Here is a 22,027-nt window from a genome sequence, read left to right on the forward strand (position 1 = left end):
CACTTATTGGGCAGACCGAGCTGGCAACATGACACGGCTGCACGTCGCGAAGAAGCTCGGCGGAAATCGATGTATGTTGGACACGTGTACAACCGCAGCTTGAAAGATTTGAGGACAGTGAGTGACTCAGCATTAGGGCTGACGTACGAGCATCTCTTATAGCCTGTGAACTGGTGCCACTTGGCATTTGTTGATTGGTATTTCTCTTCACGACGTGGACAAGAACTACTCTACACGTGGACTGGCACCTAAAATGAGAATGCCTATTTTTAAGGTTTGGCGTTTGAGAAAATTTAGTGTGGTGACGTGGCGGCGGACAAAAAGGCTCTTGTACTTCGTTGGATGCTTGAATGGGTATTTAGGGCGAGTATTTAATGGCACCCACGCTAGAAACAGCCAAAAAAGACGGCTAAAACCTAATTGCTATCATTATCGACCTAAACACTACAAGCCTACAGATTTCTGTAACTACCTGCTGCTCTAATCTCACCTAAATTGTCCCTTCGCCTATTTTCCTCTGGTCGGGCACAACTTCTCTGCTCTTGCCCTTTGCATATGTTTTCGTTGCTGCGCACCCTTTTTTGACCTTCTCCTCCATGGAGCTCCTTGATGCCGCCTCCCTCACAGCAGCTTCAGCCATGTTTATAGCAATTATCTGAAGGCAAGTTGGCATGTCTTGTGTAATGTTATTCTTGCAAATTCGATTAACGTTCATTACGTTATTACTGCTTACCTCGAGAATTATCTATACTACTCTTCAGATACCCGGTTTTTTTAATTAAGTTCAAGTGCCAATGCTTGAACGCCATGGCTAAGAGTTCAATGTTTTCTAATCTCCTGGATCTAATTACGGGTCTGTCACAACCCTTAATGTCCTCTAAGCTTAGCAAGCCTGTTGCACCCTTCCCCTCTCTTCGAATCATATAAGTAAATTGTGAATATGTCTTCAGCCTCTCCATGCTAGTATTTTGTGGTAGAAAGTTTAAGTCTAAGTGATTCATCACAAACTAGTTTATGCTATTTGTGTATTCTCCATGTGATACTGTTGCAGGCGGAAAATCATTCAAATTTAGCCTTGAGACGGGTTGGGATGTAGAGTTGTCATGCAGAGGGTGTTGGTATGCTAGGCAGATCGAAGGGAGCTCTCGATGTCTGATTCGGATTCGGACGACTCACTAAGGTTGACCCTTTCACCGCCAGGCTCGAGGTCATACACAGCCGAGAGGCCGGAGAGCTCGCAGCCGCCATCTCAATTTTCTGAACACAGTTACCCGCAACCATCTCAGTCTGATGAATCAGACAGGGGCGGCCCAAGTGGAAGGCGGACAAGGAGAGGTTCCAGCGAGAGGGCAGGTGGGTTTAGGCCGGAGGATGATCAGCGAATAGCACCACCATACCCATGGTCCACAGATAGGCGGGCCGTTGTGCAGACACTCGATTGGATGATAGGCAATGGCATCTCAAGAGTCTACGGTGAAGTAAGCTGCAAAAAGTGTGGTGATCACATGGTGGACGTGGATCTTCAATCGGCCTTTTATCGTCTGAGCAGCTATTTTCTGTCCAATAGAGATTCCATGCATGACCGGGCGCCCAGACACTGGACTACACCACAGCTCCTGACTTGCCAAATCTGCCATCAAAGCGACCATGTCCGGCCCGTTGTGAGCGCCAAGAAACGCAGCATCAACTGGCTCTTTTTGCTCCTCACAGAAACCTTGGGCATATGCACATTAGAGCAGCTGAAATACTTCTGCAAACACACCCGCAAGCACAGAACTGGTGCCAAGGACAGAGTTCTCTACTTGACATATGCAGGTCTGCTTAAACAGCTTAACCCAGCCGGCCCCTTCGAATAGGTTCAGTCACTCCCTTTCTCTCATGTACCAGGGCCAGCCAACGCCAAAAGAAACGGCCAAGGTCAATGTCCTACTCTTACTGCAGTTTGATTTCTCATCTTATCTTGTGCTCTGTAGAACAGAATTAGGTCTGGTACTGCAACATGTTTCTAACGTTAAGGCTCTTAAGGTTACGTTCCGTCATATTTGAGCATGCTCCTCTACTGTTTTTTTTCTCGCACATTGTTCTCACAGGAACTATTTAACAATACTGTTTTCTTTTGCTTCGTATTTCCCGTTTTCGAATGATGTAAGGCTAGCAGAGCAGGGCTATTTCTTAATGCCCAATTATACGTGATTACTTAGCACTGCAGGGCCAACGGATAGAATCTGAGATTCTTTTGATTCGCTTAATTGGAGGGAAAGTGGGAAGGGTGCTCGAGTTCGAGTATTATTACATCTAGGGCTCTTGCTGTATGGCTATTACTGAAGTAAAGAGTACAGTGCTTCCCCTCTTTTGTAATTTGGTGACCTGCTCCATTAGTGACGCTGCTCACGAATGTCTAATTTGACCACGTTATGGCTTTGAGAGGATGTGATGTATTGTTGGTTTTGAATCTTTTTCCTTCTCAATTGGGAAATAATTACTTTAGTACACCAGGCTTTTGAAGCCATGCATGTATCGGCGCAGCTGAGGAGGAAATGAATCCTTCATCGATGAGGTATCGAGGAAGGATGTCTGTAGACTGTAGGTGTCCGGTGAGTGAGGAAGAAAATTTCAATGGTTTCTATGTATGAGTATATTGAATTTTGGTCTGTCGATGTCTGGCATAGGTTGACAATTTTGTTCGCCCAATGTAGTACGTCCAGTAAGAGGAAGAAAAGTTCGTTAGTTTCTATATGATATTTTTGTTCTGTAGATGCTGGGATAGCTGTCCAATGTAGTTTTGTCCAGTGAGTGATCATTAGTTTCTTTACGTCTGCTAATATTGGTCTTGCTCTCTCCGCCTACGCGGTTCAAGTGTCAGATTCATTTGAGAGAGAGACAGAAAGACGTGCAATGTCCGTGCACCCCTCTTGCTGTCTGTGCGTGGGAGCAAGAGAGATCTGCGCCCTTTTCCATCTCTGAGAAAAGGCACATGACAGGTGCCGAGAGAGAGAGAGAGAGAGAGAGAGAGAGAGAGAGAGAGAGAGTGAGACGGGTCAAACGCAAGAGAGGGGGAAAGATCTAAACTCGTACATGAGAAGATGGCACGCAGCAAAAAAAATCCCACAAACATCGCAATTTTTTTTGTGTGGAAAGTGTTAACCGCTCTAACGAAAAGACATTGTAGGGCTAATATATATTTACACATACAATCTTACATTCTATTTAAGACATGCTAGAAGTACTTTGACATAAGTTAGAATTTTACTCCTGAAGTTGCGTTGAATAGATTTTACGTAACTTAGCATTTACTAGAAGAAGCTTGCTTAACATTGTCAAGTTTCTCAAGGAGAAGCTTGTGACACACTTGTCAAGTTATTACTTAGGATAAGGTAATGAATTGATGGATGTTTGTGCGAATAGCGCTCTACAAATGTGTAAGTTCACTTTATGTGTGCATGTGGGGATCATGAGATCTATATGATTCATTTTTCTATGATTCAAAGTATGGTATCGGAGGAGTTTTAGGGGTGTTGAGCAATATGACGCAAGACTTTGGAGACCATCCGAAGACTTTTGCTATTCATTGTCAACCCTTTTTGGTTCATGGACAAGTTTTGAGATTGGATTTGTTATTGGCATGCATTCAAAAACTGTGTGTGTATATATAACATTTATGCTTTCTTAACATGCACACCTAGTGCATACATAGTTAAAATATACATTATTAATTACTTGAATAAAAAGGTGGCATGTCTTGAGTGTAATGTTGCACTTGTTTATCTAAGAAAAATCTAGTTCATATCCAATTCACAAAAGTAATATTTACACACTAATTAACTTCGTTATCAAAAATGAAATTCAATGTCGTATAGATAAGAAATGTTATTTTTTATTATGACTATTACATACTCATTTTATTATTTTTTAAAGTTAGAGATTGGTGAGGGTTCCAAAATAGTCATACATGAAGGAGCGAAACCATGGTAGAACCATCTCGCATCATGTGCAATGCAAAAGTTATAGTTATACTTTTCATGGAGTGCTATGTAAGGGAAAGCATTGATAAGACTTTCAATGTCATCTACACATGACATTGCCATCAACGTGTTCACTTGAAGAGGAAACACATCTTTTAGATACTACAAGTAATGAGAAAGTGCCTCTATCTTCTAAATATGCTAAGAAACATTATAAAGAGAAAGAAAATATGCTTGAGTTACATTTGAAGTGGACCCAAGATTTTGTATCATGTGGCATTCCCTTTCACAATCCAGTATTTGAGCATGCATTAATAAGTAGAACGAAAGCTAGTTTTACATTGCCTAATAACATCTTAAGAATGTTTTACACTGCCTGAGAAAAATAAAACAAACATTGATTTTTTGGAGAAAGTGAAGTATTCAACTAAAGTAACTACTGAGTTACCTTAAAGCACATTGTCTTTGACTTTGTCCCTACCTTTGGTTGTACAATTGCAATAAATGGATGAATTAGATGTCAACAAAAGCCCTTAATAATTGTAATACCGAGAGCTTCCGTCGTCCTCCATAGTCCAATCAGTGCCAACGTCATAAATTTCTTGTTTGTGTCATAAAAAATTCCATAATCAAGTGTAGAATTTATGTACATGAGAATCTGTCTACCAACATCCAAGTGTAGCTTCTTGAGGGCTTGCATAAACTGACTCACAAGTCCAACAACATAGCTTAAGTCTAGCCTACTAATGGTCATGTAGATCAAGCAATCCACTATGTGCCTATACATAGTGGGGTCCTCCAAAAGCTCACCTATATCTGTTGAAAGCTTTGTGTTTTATTCCAATGGCACTGAAATAGGCTTACAACCTGTCATACCATACTATGGACTACATGTCTAAGCCATACTATCTTTGTAATAACAACAAAATGCCATGAGAGGTGATCTCACCACCTCTATGCCTAAGAAATACCGTAGCTCACCCAAATCCTTCATCTCAAACTTCTACTTCAAAAGCCTCATGACATCATCTATGTTAGCTCACTATCACCAGTGATAATCAAGTCATCCACATAAATGACTAATAGAATGATCCCTCTATTTGTCTTTTTCACATATGGTAAAAAATATGCATTGGATATCTGAACTCCAATGGTAACAAGATACTCCTAGATCTTGTTTGACCATTCTCTAGGTGCTGCTTCAAGCCATACAAGGCTTGGCATAACCTATACACAAAATTTGGTTTTGCATCACTCTCATAATGCGATGGCTACATCATGTTTAATAATTCTTGCAAATCACCATACAAGAAGCATTCTTTACATCCATCTAATGTAAAGACCAACCCTTCACTATATCCATAGCAATGAAAACTCTTATGATTGCATTACGGCAAAACAAGACTGAATGTCTCCTAATAGTCAATGCCATAGGTATGTGCATAACCCTTGGGGCAACAACCAATCTTGTCTTATACTTGCTCATTGTTCCATTTGTGTTATGCTTGAAAACGCTGCTACGCTCCCGATGTGTTGTAGTGACTAAACTAAACCTAAACCTAGTACCCAAGGGTGCAATAAACTTAAAGCTTACATAAATAATTAAAAGAAAAAGAGGGATTACCTCTTTTTGTGAAGCCAAAGAAAAAGCTTTATGCAAGGCCTATAAAATATAAGATTAAACAAAGTGATTAGTATATGAAACATGAGATTAAAAAAAGTGAGCCTATGCATAAATCTTGCAATAATCCTTCTTACATATACTCATAAACACTATCTCCACATCATGTACAAGCGTTCGGGTTGTCATCATCATCACTAAATGCTTTTCACTTCGTTCTCCCTGTCTTTATTGTCCTTTGGTTGGTGATAAGATTTAATTCCGAACGCTTACAATATAATGTGAAAATTTAATTTATTAAGTCATATGCAAGTAGCTCTAAGCCTATGCATATAGGTTTATGCAAGCCTATGCATAGAGCTTGCAAGCCTATGGATAAAGCTCTATGCATAGCTTTATGCAAGCCTATGCATAGAGCTTACAAGAAGCTTTATGCAAGCCTATGCATAGAGCTTGCAAGCCTATGCATAAAGTTTCCAAGCCTATGCATAGAGCTTTATGCAAGCCTATGCATAGAGGTTGTAAGCCTATGCATGACGCTCTAAGCCTATGCATAGAGATTTATGCAAGCCTATGCATAGGCTTTATGCGCATAAAGCTTGCAAACCTATGCTATGCAAGCCTATGCATAGAGCTTTCAAGCCTAAACTAAACCTAAACCTAGCACCCAAGGGTGCAATAAACTTAAAGCTTGCATAAACAATTAAAAGAAAAAGAGGGCTTACCTCTTTTTGTGAAGCCAAAGGGAAAGCTTTATGCAAGACCTATAAAACATAAGATTAAACAAAGTGATTAGTACATGAAACATAAGATTAAACAAAGCGAGCCTATGCATAAAGCTTGCAAGAAGCCTTCTTGCATATACTCATAAACAGTATCTCCACATCATGTACAAGCGAGGTACAAGCGTTCAGATTCTCATCATCGTCATTAAATGCTTTTCACTTTATTCTCCCTGTCTTTATTGTCCTTTGGTTGGTAATAAGATTTAATTCAGAATGCTTGCAACATAATGTAGAAAATTTAATTTATTAAGTCATATGCAAGTAGCTCTAAGCATATACATGAATCTCTAAGCCTATGCATATAGCTTTATGCAAGTCTATGCATGAAGCTCTAAGCCTATGCATAGAGCTTGCAAGCCTATGAATGAAAACAAGACCTAAGTATGCATGCACATAGAAATTGAAACAAAGGGGAGAGAATAGAGAATATAAACCTTTACCTTCACCTTGAAACTATGAAAGCACATGAATATGGAGGAGAGCATGAGTTTCAAGAATCAAGACCTAAGTATGCATGCACATAGAAATTGAAACAAAGGGGAGAGAATAGAGAATATAAACCTTTACCTTCACCTTGAAACTATGAAAGCACATGAATATGGAGGAGAGCATGAGTTTCATGCTTGATGTCCTTGAGGTGCTTGAGGTATGGAACGTGAAGGCAGGAGAGGAAATGCGTTTAGCCTAGGTTTTTGGGAGAACAAAGAAAGGATTTACACTGGGCATGAGAATTGAAGTTTTTTTCGTACGAAGCTATATGCACGGCTACACACGCATGCATAGCCACACATGTATATATCTAATGTACGACTAGGAAAATAAACAAAAAAATAGGTATATGGAATTGTGATTTGAGATGCATCTCTACCTTTTGTATATATAGCATTGTGCAAGATTGTGTGTGGGTGAACATCATAACCCAAGAGTTGATGATGTATTTTGTCAGAAATTTTCCATGTTTGATATACTTCAAACCCCATAGTAACACATGGGGAATGATATTTGGGGTTAGTAAACTTTGACGGTGGTTGCTTGGGAAGTTAGGATGCAATGGTTGAGGACTTCTTCTGATGTGATTAAGCCAAAGTATGGTAACATTAAGGTTTTAGCCAAAGGTTGTAATGGGGTTTTTAGACCTTGTATATCAAGTATTAAACAAAAGTTTTTTGTAAAGCCTTTACTAAGGTGTTTAACACCTTAGTGGTTAGCATCTAATGGACAAGGTGACGAAGGAGTGAAAGAGTTGCCAAGGAGCTAGTCTTGCCGGGGGAGATTTTAGATCGCTGAGAAGAAGCAGTCGTGGGATGAGTGAATTAGAAGGAGAATGGCTAGAGTTTGCTTGGGGTGATACAATCGACTAAAGAAGCACAAAAAGCATGTGCATGGCCAGCATCACCGGCATCAGGGTTGGAAGGAATGGAAGACCTAACCGCCTCAGAAGGTGCTCAAAACTGAATCGTTATAAATAGGTGTAGAGGGTGAATGGTGGAGAGAGGTTGTACTTAGTTTTGGGGGAAATGCTGCTTCTCTGAATACCCAAGCTTATATAAGAGATAACCAAGATGAGCGTAGCATGACAAGCTTTATGTAGTGTTCAATTGAGAGCGGAGCTCAAGACCATTAGAGTGAATGGTGTGAAGGCTTTAACATTCTACCTTTGCTGAGGTTTTTTGCAATAGAGAAAACTGCTAGCGGCTTTGGTTGATATCTCAGTATTTTTGCTGTAGAGTTTCAGCACAATTTTCTTTCTGAGTGTTTTCTTGCTTTGGTTGATATCTAAGTATTTTCTTGCTTTCCCTCATTCCCACCTGGGTGTTGGTGGGGCTGGGGCTATTCACACGTTGTTCACAAAAAGATATTATCCTTTATGGGCCTGGTGAAGCTTTGGACTGTTCCTGCGCTTTGATGGGGAGGCTATCTACAGTGGTTTGTCCTACTTCAATTACCAGCAGGGTTGGGTGATGTTCGTATTGCTTGAGATCTCCTGGACTAGGTAATAAATGTAGAAATAGTAGAGGAAGAAGATGTGGATAGTAACTGATTTTACGTGGATGTTTTGTATCTTTTGGTAAACAAAGTCATGTATCTACCTTATAGTTATACCCACAACAATGGTTTTTTTTAAAAGAGTTGGGTGTCTTTGATATATATCGACAATGTTTATCTTCCTTGGCATGGCTATGGTGATGGGTTGGTTGGTCATTATTCTCATGCGGTTTTTATGTGGGGCTAAGAGTTGTGTTTTTTTTATTCCATTCAATTGTGTTAGTGGGTTTGCTTGTCAGTTGGGTGTACACTTACCCAATATCTAGCATTATACCATTTTTACTTATAAAATTAGCGTGAAATCTTCTTGGGAGGTTCATGTTTGTTCAGTAAGGGCTGGTCATGGTGTTTTTGGGGTTTAAAAAAGAGTCTTAGGATGTTCCTCTCATATGTTCTAAGGTTTGAGGGTTGATAAAGAGGATTTGTAAAGACAAAGGCTGATTGCTACTCGTCACCTCACATCCTTTTCGTGCCCCCACTTAGGAACCTATTTCAAGCACCTTTGGTTTGTCAATTGTGCTAATATGGCTCAATATTTCTCACTTTTCCATGGGTTGCCACATGAAGATGCCAAAAAACTCGTGGAGCAATTGGAAAAACTTGCTTGATAAAAAATAGGCAAGAGCTTATCTTTATACTAAGGATTGTTTGTTATTGCTTACAAGATGAGGCCTGACAATGGTTAAAGGACTATGAAGGTTCTTTACAAGCTAGAGACCCTCCACAAGAGCTTACTTATGAAGCTACAAAACAAATGTTCCTACAACACTACCAAAAGGCTGAAGATCCTAATCGGGTGTGGCATGAAATTATGGGGCTCACTCAGAAAGATAATGTGGATATTTATGTCCAGCATTTCACAAAGTTGTGGGATAGGTAGTGTGTTGCTTTAGGGAATGAAACCCCTCTGTCTATGTTGAAAAAAGATAGATTTGTTGCTGGGTTAAGGGGTAATCTAAGGTTGAAAGTGGAGTTAAAAAATATTTAAAATTTTGAAGAAACTATGGAAATAGCAAGGTAGAAAGAGTGGAAAATGATTAGGTTAAAAGAAGTAAGCCATAGTGTGGAAATTATGGAGGAGGGAGTCAGAGGAGAAGTTACAAATTTAGTGCAAACCTCACCTCAATTGCTAGTGAAAAGCCAAAATGATGATGAATTAAAAAAGGAGATGCATGAAGAAGTCAACCTCTTCAAGAACCTTAGTAGATGCATGAATTTTTTAGGGGGTGGAAGAGGAAGAGGAAGAGGTAGAGGATATATACCACCTTGTCTAGGACCTAAAGCTTATGATGAAGAAATAGTGAAGGGAATGGAATAGGTAGAGGAGTACTTAGAAGAAATTTTTAACCTTATAATTGTTTCAATTGTGGTGAATGGGGACACACAAGCCCTAACTGTGATAAGCCTTCTAGAAGAGGGAGAGATATGTATCCTTTACCACCCATCAACCTTGCCTGATCATAGTAATGATTTTGCAGTGGAAATCAAGGACAAGCCAAGCTGCTCTAGTGGCTTGACACTTGAAGAGAAAGGCAAAGCAGCTTGTGAATTCAACACAAGTGGAAGAGGTGACAATAGATCAAGAGCTTTATGTTATACCCGTGAAAAGAAATTGAGAGAAAGAATCTAAAGGTGATCAAGCAAAGGCCAAGAAGGGGAAATGACAAGAAGAAGCATCAACAAGCAAAAAGAAAGCCAAGCCAAGAAGACATTATCAAGCAACATACTTGCCTCTTGGAGATGGTCAAACAAGTTATGTGTTGAAGGAGGATCTTCTCAACAAAAAGGTGGACATATCATATGGACAACTCATGGAGCTTTGTCGAGTGCTAAGAAGAGAGTGGAAGTATTTGGTGAATCCAAAAGGCAAAGAATCAAGGTGCTATTTCAAAAAATGGTATTGAAGCAGATGATGACAAGGTGAAGGCTTTAGTGCTTTTACCTCCTCAAAAAGACACAAAGCAATTAATGGTTTTTATTGACAAGGTCAAGTATATAGGAGGATTTATTCCTTTGGCCTCCCAAGTTTTGTATCCTCTCCAACAAGTTGTCAAGCATGACCCTTTGAAGTGGACTCATGAATGTGAATAGGTTTTCAGCAAGGTCAAAGAGGTTCTTTGTAGTCTTTCATCTATGCAAGCTCTTGACTGGGGACAAAGTGTTTTATGTGAATCCTTAAATTGATGCTGATGCTATGGGAGCAGTATTACTCCAACAAGGAAAAGAAAGAAAATATGGTTTTGAAAAACATGTGTCAACAAATTAAAAGGTTGTTAAATAAGTTTGAAGCATAGTCTCTAAGACATGTGGAGAGGAAGAAGAATGAAGAATCTCATATAGTAGCTCAGCAAAGCATTTCAGAGGTGTTTGTTATAAAGGCTAATGCTCCTTTGTATCTAGGAAGGGAAAGCTTAGAGAATGAGGATCACTTTTTGTTGATAGGTCATCTTTCAGAGAACTTGGAATCAATCCAAGAAATATGCTTTTGTCAAGAGAGCAACAATGTCTTGTATATGAAGGGTGTAGATTTGGTACTAAGGAGGGTACCATGTTTTGATCAATAATGTCTTATATATGAAGGGTGCATATTTGGTACTAAGGAGGGTACCATGGAGAGAGAAAATTTACAAGCCAATCATGAAGGAGCATGTGGTGGTCATTATGCTATGAAGATAACTTTGTATAAAGTGTTTTTAGAGGGTTATGTTTGGCCTAGTATTCAAAAAGATGTATCTCATTGGTGTAGGTCTTGTATGCAATGTTAGCAAATAAGTAAAAGGGTGTAAAAGTATGAGCTCAGGCATACTTTTATGTCTTTTTATTTTTTCTGAAAGATGGGGTATTGATGCAGTGGGACCTTTGCCCCCCATGATATCCAGAGGAAAGTGTTACATTCTTATTGCTGTGGATTATCTTTCCAAATGGGTGGAAGCATGGACTACAAAATAGGTTGAAGCCAAAGAAGTAGCCAGGTTTGTATGTGAAGACATCTGCTGTAAGTTTGGTGTGCCTTTGGAGCTTCTCTCAGATAATGGACCAAGATTTAGAGGGGATCTCATGATTCATTTGTGTGCTAAGTTGAGAATTAAACATAAGTACACTACTTATTATCCTCAATGTAATGGTATGAATGAAAGATTCAATGGTGAACTTATGAAGATGTTGACCAAGATGATGGAAGGTTATGGTAAAACTAGGGATTTAGAGTTACCTGGTGCTTTGTGGGCTTACATGGTTGCAATCAAAGAAGGAACCAGGTTTTCTCCTTTTCATTTGGTGTTTGGAAAGGAGGCTTTGCTACCTACAGAAGTGGAGATACTAGCAGTAAAGGTACTGATGAAACATGAAGAAGTGGGTAGTAAATTCTTTACAACAAAGATATTTGTATTTGTAGGAACTACAATTGGATAGGGTTTGAGCTTTGAGCATTATGCTCAAGTGTCGCTGAGATATCAAGAGAGGTTCAATTAGGAAGTCAAAGACAAAGACACAGGGAGAGGCATTAGGGCCAAAAACGGCTAGAAAAGGGCTGTTTGTTAATCTAAGGATTAAGAAATTGTCCAATTGTGAATTGACACGTATACAAAAGTATGGCATTCTTGTCTCCTCTAAATGTCTTCTTAACGGTTCTATTTTAGTGGCGAACGGCTAAAACGGCTTAATTTAGACGTTTACGATGGCTAACATTAAAGTTTGGGTCCAAAATAGTGACATCTTGTTCCATTTTATATTTCAAAAAATCAAGCAGGAAGATACAAAATCTTCTCTTTTCAGGCTCTGAAAACAACGCTATTAATGACAAATCACCAAATTTTTTCAAACGTCTACTTTCCACCTTCCCTCCATTTTGGTATGGCTCATTCCCTTTTCCACCTTCCCTCCATTTTGGCATATGGCTTATTCTCCTTTCTTTGCATTTTCAAAAGACTCACTATTTTTCTCTCATCTGTGAGCTTCTATGGCGTCCTCACGTCGTCCTTCTCATAATATAACTTCTTGTGATTTTCATAACACCAGAGAGGATGGTGTTTGGAAACCCATGTCTTTTCGTGTGAATGATTGGGTAACAATGCTTCCCTCTTGCAAAGGTGCCCACAGGGTGAAAAGAACCAAGAAAAATGAAGTGAAATCCCATTGGAAAGGTCGTGTTCTTGCCTTCAAAGTGACCGACAATGGCTGGCTTGCAAAAGTTCAACATGTCGACATGGCCAAAGACATGGTGTTGAACTTGGATGAACATCCAATTCTCCATTCTTACTGTAATTTAACAAAACTTTATCTATTTGATACAACACAATATTTCTCCTTCTGATATATTTGTTGTTTGTTTAATTTCAGTTATCTTTCCATCAACAGCTGTGGAGTGGCAGCCTGTTGAGAGCTTAAGTGGCACATTCAAAGCAATTCACAAGGGGATTGCAGATGTAATGTATGCAGACAAACCACCTTCATTTTACAAATCAGTGGATATATTTGTGTATTTTGCAGCATACAGGGTTCCATCAAGAGAAGGTGTTCATGGAGAATTATATGACATACCTATTCCCACATTAATGTCACTCGAATGGGAAGTTCCTGATCCAAATACCATAACAAGCTTCAAATCCAAAATCAAAGATGATATTCTTAAAGCTATGTCTCCTGGAAGGATTTCAAGAAGGATAAAAATTCAATGGTTCTTGCCTATACATGTCTTTGTGGCATGTTTCAATACAATGGAATTGGAGAGGACAAGTACAATGTGGCTTAATAGAAGACTATCTACGACTGATCTGGACACTGTACTTGGAGAAGGATGGAGTACCAAGGAAACTTTTCATATTGGCGACAATATCAATTGTTGTAGAGTAAGCCCAAATTCTATGTCTATCTCATACCAACTATGTCGTCAATCCCTAGTTTTGGGCTATGACTATAGGAGATGGAAAAGCAAGCTTGGTAGTTGGGTCCCTTTGGATTCTGAAGAGAATTGTCCAGAGTTTGAATTTAACATCATAGTCCATCCATTCATAGATCCTAGGAACCTTATAGTAACATCAAACTGGAGACTACAACATGTAAGAGAGTCGCTTGAGTTTCTGGACGAAACATCACCTGAATATAGATTCAAAGTAGATGATATTGTTGTTAGTACAAGGATGGAGAGTGTAACCTCATGCATCACATGTCTTCCCCCAAAAAAAGTTGTATTTGAGCCACTTGCAAGGGCAAGTTTGTAAAGCTGAAAAGGATTTCTCCAATAATGTAATCAATATATTCTGCTAAATTTCGTCTTGACTTCTTCACAAAATGGTCAACATATTGTTCGCAACACAAAACAAGGTTTAACAGTTGAATATCAAATTGTTGATACTGAATTTAAGTACAAAATATAGTCCCAAAAAGGGTGTGTTCATATGGACAAAATGAACAAAACAAAAGCCAATTTGTGGAATCACTCAACAAAATCAACTTTTCTTTTGGCATGGGATGACCCTGGATCTTTAGAGAATCTTTCTCTCTTCTGTTTGCTTCGATCAAATTTGGCTAATTGAGGTTCAAGTTTCGGTGTTTTGAGCTCTTGAGGTGTTGGAAAGGAAGACTTTTCAGTGGATTCCTCAACTGGTGGTAAGTTGGGCTCTTCTCTGAGATCTTTAGGTGTTGGCGAGAGATTTGGCAGTGGCGTCTGGTTTTGGAGAAGGTTCTTTGGAGGTTGGCTTTGGAGACTTGGCAGTCTTCTTGGGGAACATGAAAAAGAAATTGAATGGAGAGCCAACATTTTCCCTCTTACTTTCTTTGTTGGATGAATGATGCTTTTGAATTTTAAATTTCACTGGTGAGTGAAACGAAAGACCTTTAGTAGCACTCTTCTCTTTGACAGGGGTCTTCTCTTTGATTGGGGTTTTCTCTTTGACAGGGGTCTTCTCTTTGACAGGAGTCTTCTCTTGAGCTGGTGAAGAGCTCTTCTCTTTGGCAGGAGGGCTAGGGCTCTTCTCTTTAGCAGGAGGGCTAGGGGTCTTCTCTTTAGCAGGAGGGCTAGGGCTCTTCTCTTTAGTAGGAGGGCTAGGGCTCTTCTCTGTAGCCTGAGGGCTCTTCCCTTTAGAATGGGTCTTCTCTTTAGTAGTGCTCTTTTTCCCCTTGGAAGATCTGCTCTTAGTAGGGCTCTTCTTTCTTTCCTTCTTCTCTTTGGCAGAGGTCTTTTTCTTTTTGGATGAGCCATCCTTGACATGGCTTTTCTTCTCCTCCTTTTTTCTTTTCTTTGAAGTTGTACCCATGGCTCCTTTATTAGGTGGAAAGGGGGAATCAGGATCAACTGGATTGATAGATCTTTCCAAAACCATAGACATTGCCTTCTCCCTTACCCAACTTACCCAAGAATCTAGATATTCATGCAACTAAGGCAAAAGAAAATGATAAAATTTCTTAATATGAGAAAGTCACTAAATGTATTGACCCAATCAATCAATGCTATTATTACATGAACTTACAATAAGTGTTGTCATTCTAAATCTTGACTCAAGATATCTCCAAGCATTAGCAAGCACCATCCATCCACAAGATGTTGAGTCTTTCTGCAAAGGAACTTCCTGATTGTAGTACTTAAAATCTTTAAGTTTGTAGTCTTCATAGGTGGAACCTAGAAAACTCAAGATAAGTTTGGCAGCACTGCAAGCATAAAATATTGAGGGTCAACCAAACAATTGAAAACTTACAAAATATTGCTCTAGAACATAAACCATGGTAAAGTTGATTCTTACATTTTACTTCTCCCATGAATGGATGCTAAAGAATTCATAAAGATTACATCTCTATCCAATAGATTGAAGATAATAAGACTCCAATGGCCTCTGTGATAAGATGAATATTGCAATTAGTTGTGAATATTGTAATGATGGACAAAAGATAATTGAGTGTGAGTCTTACACTTCAACATAAGGGTATACAATGTAATTGCATGTCAGCATATCAAAGTTTTTTAGAAAACTTGCAAGATCCCCTTGCCTATTGAAAAGGCACTGTGTAACAAGGGGATCAAGAATGGTCACTTGCATAGCCATTGAGTCAGGAAGATCCCTCATAAGACATCTGGAGACATAAACAAAACATATCAACAAAATATAAAATCTGAGAAATTCATCAAGAAAGCAAAAGGAAATCCACACAAACCTGAGATAGATAAAGAGGACTGTGTCACATATCTCAATATTGTGATTCACAAGCATACTTGTGTCTTCAGGGGCAATGTCACAATAAACCTCATCTTCTCCATGCATGGAGACATCTACTACCATTTGACCTGTTACATTCTGATAAAGTTCTGAATTGGATGCATGAAGAATTTCAGCTTGCTGAGAAAGAATGGCATCCTCTGTAATCTTCTCCTGCTCTCTCTCTTTCTCTTCTTCTTCTTTAATATCCTGAGCTTTTCTTGTACTATAAGTATGCGAAATATCTTCAATAACAACTGATTGTTTGGGTTGTCTTGCTGGAGGAATATTTAGAATTTCAAAAGCCCTCATATCTTGACTTGGAATGGGTTCCAAAGCTTTGTCAAACTTGTATCTAAGTCTGGACACAAGCACAAAATCTTTGCTCATGAGAGTGATCCTATGAGCAAATGCAGCAGCAATGTATCCATCATTCATAAAGTCGATTAAAAAATCCTCAGCAGCCCCTTGAAGACACATAAGGGCCTGTGACTCCCATCGGACTTTATCAAGATTTGTGTTTCTCATTTTGCCAATTAACCTTTCTGATATGTCCCTGACAACTCGAATAAATGGCAGTCGAGGGATGAGAAAACTAGTAGATTTCTGTGCCGCTCTGATCTCTCTTAGTGACTTCACGTGATAGTTTAATCTCTTTCTTGCTGTTGCCCTAGCACGAGGCTTTGGAGGAGGCTTTTCTTGTTTTTCATCGATAACTGGCTTTTTGGAAGATCCTGGTTTGTCTTGAGCTTTTTCAGTCTCCAAAGGGGCGTAGACTTTCCTTGCAGTTTGTTTTGTCCTCGCCATTGAAGTTAAAGAAAAAAAAGAGACCCGATCGAGGTGATTTGTGTGTTGAGATAAAAAAACTTACAGTGGCCCGAACTAAGCGATGGGGCGGATCCAAAGTGGTTGGATTAGCTCTATCGCTTGATTCGGGCTATGACTATAGGAGATGGAACTAAGCGATTAAAAGCTTCCAAAAGGATTGGAAATGCTCAATCGCTTGGTTCTGGATATGTCCAAAACAAGGTGAAAATAGAGATCAGCTCTATTGCTTGATTCGGTATGGCCAAGTGATAGGGGAGGATCCGGAACGAAGCGATGAAGAAGGTTTGATTGATATGGATGAGATCTATCGCTTGATATGGGTGAGAAGGGTAAAGGAGATTTCGAAAATTTTGGAGGAGAAATCTCGCTTGATACCGTGTCGGTGAAAAATAGAAATGTTTTCAAGAAAATTAAATTTTTATACCTCGAATCCGTCGTACATAGGACCGTTGGATACATGTGTCATGCAATCATTTTTGCCACGTGGCACGAACGGTCACTATTTAAGGTATTTTTGCCATGCTCCACGTGCTCCATCGGATATTCTCAAAAACTCTCTCTCAATTTTTTTCTAAACTTTTGGACCACTTATTTTCGCTTAGTCAGGCTCTGCCATATAGTGACTTCCAAGCTCTATTTTGCAAAACTCTCTCTTTTTTTTTTCAAACCTTCAAATTGCCAAAGCCCGCACCAAGCAATAGAAGCATTCCAAAACTTTTGGACCACTTATTTTCGCTTAGTTCGGGCTCTTTCATATAAAGACTTCTAAGCCTTCTTCAGAATTATTCCAGCGTTTTTCTCAAATATCACAATGAGTAAAAGTGTTGAGGGACGACATGAACTTGTTGAAGAAAGCCCAAATGAAAGACTCTTGAATGCTATATATTTTGTAAGATGGTCATGACATGAAGGTATACGTAGATGCAGTGGAGATATTCAATCCAAGGTTTGTTCTTTCAGATGTTTTGATGAAGCTTAAGGACATTCTTGAAGAGGAGTACAAACAATTTGAAATGTCAATTGAAGCTCATTGTTTTCATATCGGAGGCAATGATTTTTGTCACCTTACCGATTTTACTCAGCTGTCAGTGGAGAAAGCCAAAGTTACAAAGAGGTTCAGTAGATTTTCAAATAGAATCTCTTTCACATGCCCTTCATCCATTTCTTGTCCAATTCATAAAAAGCTTTGTAACCTTGTCCCCAAAGATGTCTCCTTTCTTTTCTTTCTATTTTTGAGAGCAGAAATACAAGATAAAGAGCAAGAATCAGAAATTGATGTAGAGAAGGAGGAAGAAAACTTAAATGTCACCACAGTCTCAAAGCTAGAGAAAAGTGAGATTTTAGAAGAGGAAGAAATTGATGTTCAAGCTGAGGAGAAAGAAAGTGCAAATCTTGATGTTGCTAAATTTAGGGCTTTCACTGTTACTGAAGAGCCCTCAGAGGAAGCAAGCATATCTGAATCCTCTGTTACTGTTCCAAGCCTTTTATTCCTTTGTCCTATCTTTAATGTCTCTTCAATATCAAGGAAGACTACTGTATTGCAGCAATTTCAGAAGCTTGTGAGGTGACCAACGACTTTATTGATACAGAAGTAGAGTCAAAGGAAGAGTTTTTGGCACTTGATTTGCAAACATCTGACCACTCATTTATCCCTGCTCCTGATGCACTTGCCTTGTGCCTTAAAAGAGTGGATGAGGAGAAACCTTCCCTTAGAGATGAGGATTTTGAGAACAGGCTTATTGAGTTAGGTGTAGAGTCTTTTGGCAGAGATTTCAAGCTTCAGGCAGATTCTGATAAAGTGGAAAGGGTTGGCTCATGCAACTTGATGAAAGACAAAGTAGTAAGTGAGGATGAAATTTTTGAGATACAGAGGTGACATGCCAAATAGTCCCAAGAGAATCAAAAACTAATGTACACACAATATTTTGCAAGGACTGATTATAATTCAGCAAATATTTTGTAAGAGGTACAAATGTGTTAGTAAATCATTAGTCTCTATCTTGAGGTGTTTGTGTAGTTTCAGATTGCTGGTTCTTTGATCTCATCCTTTGTAATTGCCTCCTGCAGAACCAATTGAATAATTCTTTAAGTGCATTGCTTCTTCTTTGACCACCTCCTCTTCTGGTACATCTGAAAAAGGAAGTTCTTGATAGTGAGACTTTTCCATTCCTTGTGTGTTCCATGTTGCAAGGGGTCCTTCTGTAGCAAAATATGGTCCATGTAAGTAAATAATATGCTACAAAGACAATTCTTTGTTAGTAAATTTAAGAAATTACACTTTAATTTTAACTGTTTTGATAAGTCTGAACACTCACCAAGTAATAAGTTATGTCTTTTTCTCCCCAGGCATCTATGATAGCTTTTATTAAAAACTTTATTGCTTTTTTGAAATCATCTGCATAAGTATTTGAACCAACTTGTTGTCTTAGGACTTTGAAAAAATTGTCGAGTTTTTTCCAAACTTCCATACGTTTGTTGGCTACATCTGGTCTACTTTTGACATTTGTGGTGATGACACATAGATGTTTCCAGTAGTTCCACATTGCATTAACTTGTTTGGTGTCATGGTTGCTCAAAAATCTTCTTGCTTTTGCTCCTCCCATTGAAACATCTTGCAGAACATCACCTGTACCTCTAGAAAGAATAGGATCTTTTTTAAGATGCACTTCGCCACCATGGAAATCCATTTGAGAGAGCAAGGCTTCGCATTTTTCTATGCACTCATCTGCAAGTTTAGTCGGCTTAATAGAATATGCATAGTCCAGATGAAGTCGGAGCAATTTGTCCAAGATTCTTATCTCTGCATGCAATGTACATATATGCACATTTTTTAAATGTATTGGTAGAATTGGATCCCAAATTTTAACAGAAGTTGGATAATCGACAACATTCACATTATTTCTGGATGGTGGTTTTCCAATCTCATTTTCTGCAAGCCATTCTCTTGTCCCTGTGCTTGCCATACAATAAAGACATGGACTCCCCTTCAAATAAATGCTAACAAGGTCTTGCTTCTAGAGAGAGCTGCTGCTCTTAGAATCTTTGGATATGCTGCAGGTTTCAATATCTCAAGAGCTTGTCCCTGTGCTTTCCATGCAATAAAGACATGGATATTTGGTATTTGCTCCTCCACATACACCAAACATACACTTCCACGCCTTGAGGTCGGCACTCAAATGCCATTCCACAATGAAATCACCTATGTCGTCTACATGAAGGTGTTCACCTGCATTTTGGCTCTGAATAACTGAAGGAATGTCTGTATGTGAAAAGAGCCACTTTAATGTTTCATGACTCTCTACTGGCACATGAGCTGATCCAATCCACCATAGCTCCATTTCTGATTGAGTTTTGTGGTATGGAGAATCAAGCTTACCTTGACTATAGTCCAATGCTTTATTCATTAGGGATATAGATATTCTTTCCATTTTTTGACATTTTTGGATTTGAGCTTCATCTAATTTTATAGCAAATACAAGTTTTCCTTCACAATCTATTTCTCGAATGTTGTAATATCTCACCATAAAAGATTGGACTTTTCTAATGTTCATCCAAATATTATTATAAACGTTGTATTCAAAAGATGATTTTTTTTTTGTCTCTCATATGGCATTGTTTCCTCAATATAGAAATACTCTCCGAAATGTTTGGAAATTTCCTCATTTAACAGAGTTCTATATTTTCCAACATTGTGAGGTCTAGACAACCCAAAAGCTTTGATTTTGTAATACTTAAGGACCCTGAACCAGGTTTTAGAGATGGCTCTGTATCCCTTTCTACTCACTCCCACTGTGTCACAAACTTCTTGCATTTGGGAAGGCTGGACCAATAAGTCCATATCTTTTAGTAGATGTTGAAAGACTAGTTTTTTTTTAGTTTGATTTTCAGGAAGTTTCAAAAGTTTCAAGATATCCGACCTATTCATAAGCTCATTCAAAAATCTTACCCTTTCCTGAGCATTAGACATGTCAAATCCTAGAAGGGTAGTAACATGATCTCTTACAAGTTTTAACCTTTTTTTCCTTTGTCCAGATCTCTCTGTCAAGTTAACTACATCTCGCATTCGTTTTACTCGTGCTCTTAACCCTATTGGAGTTTCTTTTAAGGTTTTCAATTGATCATTTTCTTGTTTCAAAGACACTATTTTGTTTTCAAGTTCTATAATTTTTGTTGCATTCAAAGATAAAGTATTTTGAAGATATGTAATATATTTTGCATGTGATTGAGATAGTCTTGAACTATAACCAAGTAAGCCATCCACCCCATCACCAACAAATCTAATCAAATCATGTGGTGTGTGAAAAGAAGGATACCGTCCTGTTCTGGGATCCGGTGGATATAGACTTCCATCTGTCCATAGGTCAATATGCTTCTTTCCTTCGTTGCGAAGATGTTGAGCTTCATTCGCACATGAAAGGGGTCTTTGGTAGACACTCCGTGTAGTTGCATACTCTTGGTTGAGCTTGATATTCAAATGAAACTTACGATTAGATATATCACTCATTACTAACAGAGCTAAAAATATTAGCAGAGCTATTAGAAGATGAGAGACGCAAAAGAATGAGAATGAGATGTAGCTTGTGAAATTCTTAAAGAAGCAGAGGAGTGAAATTTTTTGGAGAATGGATGAGAGCGCGTTCGGAGGGAATGGTCATTCAAAAGTAAGAGAAATAAGTATTTGCCACGAAGTCACTAAAAGAGGACAAATTTCGAGACGAGCCATTAAAGAGTAGCATGAAAACGATATATTTTTTAGATTTTAAAATATGTACTTAGATACGTGTTCAATCACATAGATACGCTTTAAATATCCAAAACGGCCAAATTTGGAGCCGTTTTGACCATCAACGTTCTACTAATTAGCAAGTTAGCGAATTCCTTACACAGCCCATTTTGAGACGTTTTTGGTCCTAATGGGATCTTGTCCTCATATATAACAACATGCTGGATAGTACTTTTCAAACAAAATTCTAGATCAAGTGGGAAGGACCATTTTGTGTGAGAAAAAATAAAAAATGGAACTTATCAACTTGCAAATCTAGATGGGAAGTGGCATAAGAAGAGAGTAAATGGGTATAGGTTGAAGAAGTGCATAGCTCGTCTTATGACCATAATAAAAGATGAGTTCTTTTGGGGCCAGATTGCAGATGAAGATTTTAAAAGATGAGTTCTTTTGGGGCCAGATTGCAGATGAAGATTTTTCTCAACAAGAAGAAGAAGGAGATTTTGGCATGTGTACTCTATTTTTTGCTGTTGAGCATGAATGCTCTAGCAATTTGGGGGGAGGGAAAAATATGTAAGGTTAGGAGTTTGTGTGTCAAGAAATGTTGGTTAATTTGCACTTAGGGTAGGTATTACAACATGGTTGTTCATCAGAGTAGAGGGGATTGTACTTTGAGAAGCATCTCTACCTTTTGTATATAAAGCATTATGCAAGATTGTGTGTGGGTGAACATAACCCAAGAGTTGATGATGTGGTTGAGGGCTTCTTCTGATGTGATTAGGCCAAATTATGGTAACATTAAGGTTTTAGCCAAAGGTTGTAATGGGTTTTTATAGACCTTGTATATCAAGTATTAAACAAAAGTTTTTTTTTGT

At 38.6% G+C, this 22,027-nt stretch overlaps 1 protein-coding gene across 1 annotated transcript; it reads left to right on the forward strand.

The window, feature by feature from the left end:
* Window positions 1-1,052: 1,052 nt before the first annotated feature.
* On the forward strand, window positions 1,053-2,086 carry LOC147641076 (uncharacterized). Its single transcript, XM_086809756.1, has one exon. The coding sequence runs from the start codon at window positions 1,149-1,151 to the stop codon at window positions 1,854-1,856; it is 708 nt and encodes a 235-aa protein (XP_086665882.1). The 5' UTR covers window positions 1,053-1,148; the 3' UTR covers window positions 1,857-2,086.
* The last annotated feature ends 19,941 nt before the right edge of the window (window positions 2,087-22,027 follow it).

Source organism: Cibotium barometz, chromosome 2 (assembly GCF_041138505.1).
Source record: "Cibotium barometz isolate CiBa-2024 chromosome 2, ASM4113850v1, whole genome shotgun sequence".
NCBI lineage: Eukaryota > Viridiplantae > Streptophyta > Polypodiopsida > Cyatheales > Cibotiaceae > Cibotium > Cibotium barometz.

Coding starts and splice junctions, on each gene's coding strand:
- LOC147641076 (XM_086809756.1), top strand. CDS start 1,149: ATGTCTGATTCGGATTCGGACGACTCACTAAGGTTGACCCTTTCACCG.